Genomic DNA, 7,618 nt, shown 5'->3' with positions numbered 1-7,618 from the left:
AGATCCTTGTAAGCATAAGGGAGATTCACACAATATAACAAAGATAACTCCTGAGAGATTAATATCTTGGAGCTCATTTACTTTGCCTTGTACATCAGTACTTCTTTTTCTCTACCTTATATTTCATTCCATTTGTCAAGAATATATATATTTTCCATTTTACTCTACCATTTGTATCGGATTATATCACGTGTCCTTAGATAATACACAAATTTAACTCTATCCAATTTTCCGGATAAACAAAGGACTAGATCAAAGACCATTTTTTTAAAAACATTGTTTATATAATAATAGCAAAAAACTGCCATGTATTTAAATTTTAAGATAATAAAAAGAAAAAATAGAAAATAGTATTTGCTTGCCTACCGCCCGAAGGCAGACAACGCCACAAGGGGTCGAGAGAACCGGAAAAAATTGCGAAATCAGCAAAATTCCATCGGTGTCAACTGGCGACCGCCCCCCTTTACTCTAAAAATTCAAATTGAATCTTTCACTTTGTCTTCTTCAATTCATCAATGGCAGAAGTTTCTAGAATCCACCGTTTCCACCTCCCGACAACCACCACCTATGCCACCGTGGCCGACGATGATGATGATGAAGAATACCCAAATCCCTTCGCTTTCGATTTCGACTCCCTTTCTCCTCCTCCTAATCACACCTTTTTTAATAATTTCAACTACAGCCCCAATTCAGGACCCGGATCCGTACATTCAGATCTGGATTCTGAGAATTCATTTTACGTCGATGAAGATCAAATGAATTTCGTTACGGATCTGTTCGTTACAGAAGACCCTGATTTTGATAATAGAAACCCTAATTCTCGGGTTTTTCCGTTCGGTGATTTTGGATCTGATTTTGATGGGGATTTTCTTCCCTCAGAATCTAACGTGTTTAATAATACGGGTGATGGGCTTCGGGTTGTGGGTATGGGGTCGGATTCCGATTCCGATTCGGAGGAGCTGAATTCTAGGGTTATTGATCAAAATTTGAATGAAGATTTCGAGTGGGAAGAAGTCAATGAAAGGGTTGAAGATAGAGACTTTTTGAGCTCTGTGATTGATGGGATTGAAGAAATATCAGTTTCTTCAGATATTTCGAGTTCAATTAACGGTGGAGATGATGAGCCGGTGAGGAATTTAGAATGGGAAGTTCTATTGGCGGTTAATAATATCGAGAGAAGCCTCGATTTTGATGGAAATGATGATACTGAATATGGTGATGCCTTGTTTGGGCAATTTCTCGAAAGTGAAGGGACCTTGATGAAGGGTAGTCCACCAGCAGCTAAATCTGTTGTTGAAAATCTTCCGTTTGTGGTTTTGAAGGACGAAGAAAACAAGATGGCTTGTGCTGTTTGTAAAGATGAGATTTTGGTTGTGGAGAAGGTGACTGAGCTTCCTTGTTCCCATTATTACCATTGGGACTGTATTGTGCCGTGGTTAAATATACGTAATACTTGTCCTGTTTGTCGCCATGAGTTGCCTACGGATGATAATGATTATGAGAGGAGGAAAAATGGAACGCGTACTGGCGTTGGAACTGGGCTCGTCGATGATTTTCAGGTTAGATACAATTTTGAAGTTGTTCCTTGAGATTGTAGTTTCTATTCATATAAGAAAAGATTTGATAGGATGCGCATATTCCCTTAGTGGTGAGTATGTTGATTCTTTTTATAGCAAGTTCCTTTCTTTGATTTTTACATTGGGTACAGTGTATGTAAGGTTGTCAATTTCTATGACAGTATGAAATTGATAATTTGTGTACTTTACCATTCGACAGCGCCACAGAGTAAACATAATGTTGAGTAATTAATGCTACTACAGAAATTGATGAAAGTTTGAAACTATTTGGGTGCATTTTGACATTTGAGTTTATGTTCCCTATAACATGTTCTATATTGAATTAGGAGGAAGGCTTATCTTTCTCAGTGCACTTAGAGATATTTGAGTCAATAATACAACAACAACATACCCTGTATTATCCCACACCGTGGGGTCTGGGGAGGGTAGTGCGTACGCAGACCTTAGCCCTACCTTGTGAGGATAGAGAGGCTGTTTCCAATAGACCCTCGACTCAGGAAAGCATAAGCACCACATTAATGAAAATATAGACAAGAAGGGACATTACCAAAGAGTCATATAAAAGCAGAATAAAAATAACAAGATAGTAAGATGATCAACAATGAAAGAAAACAACGGTTAGTCATAAAACCTACTACCAACAGGAAGCGAGATTGCGTGCCAATACCACTGTTATGTACACTCTAGACTACCTACTCTACTACCCTAATCCTCGACCTCCATACCTTTCTATCAAGGGTCATGTGCTCGGCCTGCTGAAGCTGCGCCATGTCTTGCCTAATCACCTCTTCCCAGCTCTTCTTTGGTGTACCTCTACCTCTCCGTAGTCCCTCCAATGTCAACCTCTCACACCTCCTCACCGGGGCATCTGTGCTCCTCCTCCTCACATGCCTAAACCACCTAAGCCGCGCTTCCCGCATCTTGTCCTCAATAGGGGCCACACTTACCTTGTCGCGAATAACCTCATTTCTGATCCTATCTAACCTGGTGTGCCTGCACATCCATCGCAACATCCTCATCTCTGCTACCTTCATCTTCTGGACATGAGCGATCTTGATTGGCCAACACTCCGCCCCATACAACATCGTTGATCTGACCACCACTCTGTATAACTTACCCTTAAGTTTCGGTGGCACCTTCTTGTCACACAAAATATCGGAAGCGAGTCTCCATTTTATCCATCCCGTTCCAATACGATGTGTGACATCTTCATCAATCTCCCCATCCCCCTGAATAATAGACCTAAAGTACTTAAAACTCCCTCTCCTAGGGATGACTTGCGAGTCCAGCCTCACATCCCCTTTCCCTCCTTGAGTCTCGCCACTGAACTTACATTCCAAGTATTCTGTCTTGGTCCTGCTCAACTTGAAACCTTTAGATTTCTAGGGTCTGCCTCCATACTTCTAATTGCGCATTCACACCGTCTCGCGTCTCGTCAATCAATACAATATCATCTGCAAATAGCATGCACCACGACACCTCCCTTGGATGTGGCGCGTCAGTACGTCCATCTCCAGAGCAAACAAAAAAGGCTGAGTGCCGACCCCTGATGCAACCCCTATCATAACCGGAAAATGGTCTGATTCCCCACCCACCGTCCTCACTCGGGTCTTTACTCCATCATACATGTCCTTAATCAACCTAACGTAGGCAACACGTACTCCTCTAGCCTCCAAACATCTCCACGTCTCCAAACATCTCCACAAAACTTCCCTTGGAGCTTTATCGTACGCCTTTTCTAAGTTGATGAACACTATATGCAAATCCTTCTTTCTCTCCCTATACTTTTCCATCAATCTCCTAACAAGGTGGATGGCTTCTGTAGTCGAACGCTCCGGCATAAACCTAAGCTGGTTCTCGGAAATAGACACACTCCTCATCACCCTTAGCTCTACCACTCTCTCCCAGACTTTCATAGTATGGCTAAGCAGCTTGATACCCCGATAGTTATTACAATTTTGGATATCACCCTTGTTCTTGTATACAAGAACCATCGTGACACATTATTTGAGTCAATAATGTGGAAGAAAAAAAAAGAAAAAAGAAAAAAGTATGAGGTGTTTGACCAAAGAGAAAAGTGTTTTGAGCAGAAGCAGTTTGTCTGTGGGGATGTCGTGTCTTATCAGAAGCAGAAAGTAAATTTTTGGGAGATAAAAGCATCTTATCAATTATTTTTATTAGAAAGAAATAGATAGCAGAATGGACTCCGTGTTCCTTAGCAAGGAATCATGGATTGTCAACCTGTCAAGACTCAAGTGCACTGGTGGTTTCCTCTGTTATAATCTCAGGCTTCAGTTTGTGCATTATTGCATGAGGTTGTTCTGTCCTCAACTCAACTCGTGTTCTGCCTGAATAATATTGTTACAGATGCACTTCATCAAAAAATATTGTTACAGATGCAATTTTGCTGAGATAAACGGCAGGAGGACATGAATTGCTTATAGTTCTGCGAATAAAACCTTGATATACAACACCAAAAAAGAAGTATAAGAGCGGATAATACTGAAGCGATGCAGGGTATGATCAAATGTGGAGAAACGCTAGTCCTTATTTGATTCTACTACAATAAAATAATCCTGGCTTTTCTGATATGATCAAAGATGTCTGAATAATGATTTGGAATATCTGGGTTCCTTTTGGTGTATGGTTTCTTGAATAACCCCTAATCCATGCATGTGACACAGTGACAGATCCTGAGAGCATAGCTAGTGAAGAGAGAAATTGGGTTATTCTTGCTAGTGTTAAATGCTTGTATTGATTACTAAAGGTTAACTTTTAACTGAACACTTATATGGTCTGTATGACTTGCTTATTTGTATAAAGCTCTTAATCTTACTCCATATATCTGCGAGTCATCACCTATCTCTTTGATTTCTATTGATAAATAGCTAAATTGCTTGAATCTAGGCAGTTCTTGACCATTTCTTCTGACCTCAAAACTTGGATTGACATGAAGGAAGGAAAAATAAGAAAATAGAAAAGAAAAGAAAAAGGAGATCATGTTGAGGAGAACAGGAGTATTAGGTTCTTATTTTTTGAATGATTAGGAAATCAAAGAAAGGAATGGATGTCATCTGTCGCTAATATTAGTTAATGAAGTATTCATTTTGTTCACAAGCCTATGGTCTTCTTTGGTTATACACAAGTTTCTGTGAAGGAGGTCCACCTTTTCTTTCCACTCACTTTTGGATGAGAAAGAAATTTAAATTTTTGTCCATGATATTAACCCAACGTCCCAACCATTGTCTCCTTCTCCCATCTTTTCTCTCTGGAAAGGCAATCTGGAGCAAATAGATTAAATTCACCGTCTTCTTTCCTTTCCTTTCCTTTGTCCTCCCTGAAAAAAAATATCCAAAACATCTGCTCATGTCTCCCTTGAGCAACATGCATGTCAAAATTTGCTTTGGAATTTTCTATCAATGTAATACTAAGTCCACTGTCTGGATAACTTTATCGTGCTTTAGTAGCAGAGATATACATCATCTAATGACAATTTAACTGTCTGAAAGAGGACTTTATCATGCTTTATTAGCAGAGATATACATCATGCAATGACAACTTCCTGTCTGGAACTTTTTGTCTTGCTTCTGAGTAAAGATGTATGTATTTATACTGCTGGCTTCCATTTTGAACAACAAATTTTAGTACTGTAACTTAAAGCCTACACCAATCAGAAAGAAAGGCCCCTTCCCTGTCCAGAAGGCGGTCATGTTATGTAATGGGACTGATTATATTTGGTCGTCTTCTAGCTTCAAATTTGGTTCTCTGCAAGTTACCGAGAGGAGATCCATTTAAAAAAAAGTTGAGGAGTTTCTGATCAGTCAATAGGAATTAATCTTTGATGAAGGTTGGAGGTCTGCTGCCTTACTGAGTCTAAACTATTACTTTCCGGTAGTTCCTTGTTTTATATATTTTGTTATGTTATTTTCTGAAGTCCTCTTGGTATATTGTCTATATTACCGTGCTGTTGAACTGGTTTCTTTCCAGCATCTGATTACCTATTCGCAAAGGATTTAACTTATATACGTACCGGTAGTGTAAGGAATTTTTACACTATCAGTGTACTTTTTACTATTACACCATGATACTATTACTTTATTTTTCTAGTTTATCAATTTAGACCTATGATAGACAGGTACCTGTTGTAGGTTCTGATGATGTAAAAAAGTTTTACATTGTTAGCACAGAAGTTAAACTCATTCACAAATCATAATATCATTTTTCTTTGGTAAATAAAATTATTTTTATTACCAATGGGGAAGTTACAGCTCAAAGAAAAAAGAGAGAGAGAGACATACAGGACATTCCCAGTATGCAGAACTGTATCTCACCACACAACTAAGAACAATATTTCTAACTAGGATAGAAGTTCAATCTATTTAATCTACTGCCCAGTTTTGGATTCATCCTTCCTCTCACAAATACTTCTTGAATAATCATCTTGATGATAGCTTCTACTGGCCTTCTTTTGTTCTGGAATACCTCTCTTGCCATACAAAGTAAACAGCTGCATCTAGAGACATCCTATATACTGTAGCTACTGCATTTTTTCCTCTGCTACTCTCACACACCATTGTAATTCCTCATTCCATCCCCTAGGTTGTCTCATTACTCCTTGCCATTGTCATAGCTTTTTCCAAATCATAATATCATTATTCTCCTCTCTTTTCTTTTTCTTTTTGGAGTGGGTAAATGTGGTTAGGTAATGCCTAATAACAATGTCTTACAGGTTAATATGATCGTAGTTATCCTGCCTTACCTGGTTCCTGCCCTCTCAGCTTTACTGGGTCAAAAGGTTTTATGCATGTGCATGTTTATAGATGGTAAATATTCGGTAGCACTTGCATCTTCTAAGGAGAAAAAGCATATAGATAGCACGTTAGAATATTCTGCTCAAGGCTTGAATTCAAGGTAAAAAGATGTCATTTAAGTATCATCTTCTTTTTGCTACACCTACTAAAATGTGAACGCATGTATCTCGCTTCCAAAGATAGTACTAATTCGACCATGATATATCCCAATTCCCATGAATATCACTGCACAAAGAGAAGACACGAAACTATAGCCTGTAGGCTAGAGTACTGTTGGGGAATGATGAATATCAGGTGTGCTACTCTATTCAGTATTTTCAGTATTTTCAGTGTGCTTACTATCTAAAATGTTTCAAGTACTGTTTCTTTAGATACTAAAACAGTGAGATTCACACTGAACCATGACATGTTTCACCACCTCTGAGCTGCTACCTACAACTACTAATCATACCAAGTTAAGAAATAAAGCATCCCTTTGTTCTTTTCTTTATCTTTCACTTTATCAGCAGTTCAACACCTCAAATCAGTTTTGCTTGTTCTACCTTTGAGTTCTTTCTAGATAAGGCATCTGGAAAAGACATCTTTTCAACTTTCAACTGACATTTGCCAGCTTACCAGATAACTCCAAAAACTAGGACTATGGGTTACATAGTTTCTACCCACAATCTGATATCCTGTTAAGCTTAAGTTACTAAAAGAATTTCGCCTGATTATCTAGTCTAGTCTAGTAATTATTTTCTAAGTTTTGTTACGACTTTATGGTTTAATTTTCTGTGCTATCTCTAATAGCTTAAACGTGGAGAAAATTGTTGTCCTAGTCAAATAACTTTTCATTTGTTATGGCTTAGTCATTTTATGGTTCGTGTGCAGACCCCTTTCTTCTATATCTTTTGTAGCTGCATTAGTTCTGAAACCATACTCGTGGTTGAGAATTCACAAATTATATCCAAATATTCTTCCTTTTTAACTTCAACTCAAATATTGTTCGAATGCCTACTTTAATGTGCTGTTTGGATTGCTATGAAAATTTTTGAGAAGTTAAAATGAGATTAATAATCTAATGTATAACTTAAAAGGATAGAATAATCTGATGTATAAAGTCTGATTGTCAGTTAAATTACATTAAATGCAGTCATATGTGTGGGATGTATCGCCACTCGCCAGTGATCGTAATGTAGCTCTTGAGAAATACTGATCGCATTTACGTCTCTTACTCCATTGGTCGTTTTT

General features: G+C 38.2%; 1 protein-coding gene across 2 annotated transcripts; it reads left to right on the top strand.

Moving 5' to 3' along the window:
• The first annotated feature begins 327 nt into the window (after positions 1 to 327).
• On the top strand, positions 328 to 4,352 carry LOC107795337 (uncharacterized). 2 transcript variants are annotated; one of them, XM_075234374.1, is made up of 2 exons: positions 328 to 1,559; positions 3,945 to 4,352. In XM_075234374.1, exons 1-2 carry the CDS (start codon positions 516 to 518, stop codon positions 4,008 to 4,010), a joined length of 1,110 nt encoding a protein of 369 aa, XP_075090475.1. In that variant the 5' UTR covers positions 328 to 515; the 3' UTR covers positions 4,011 to 4,352. The 2 variants fall into 2 exon arrangements, with proteins under 2 accessions (XP_075090475.1, XP_016473447.2); XM_016617961.2 differs by having other exon boundaries at positions 329 to 1,559; positions 3,974 to 4,350.
• The last annotated feature ends 3,266 nt before the right edge of the window (positions 4,353 to 7,618 follow it).

Source organism: Nicotiana tabacum, chromosome 17 (assembly GCF_000715075.1).
Source record: "Nicotiana tabacum cultivar K326 chromosome 17, ASM71507v2, whole genome shotgun sequence".
Lineage (NCBI taxonomy): Eukaryota > Viridiplantae > Streptophyta > Magnoliopsida > Solanales > Solanaceae > Nicotiana > Nicotiana tabacum.
The sequence above is the reverse complement of the archived record's forward strand: the minus strand, read 5'-3'. Positions and strand labels throughout refer to the sequence as shown.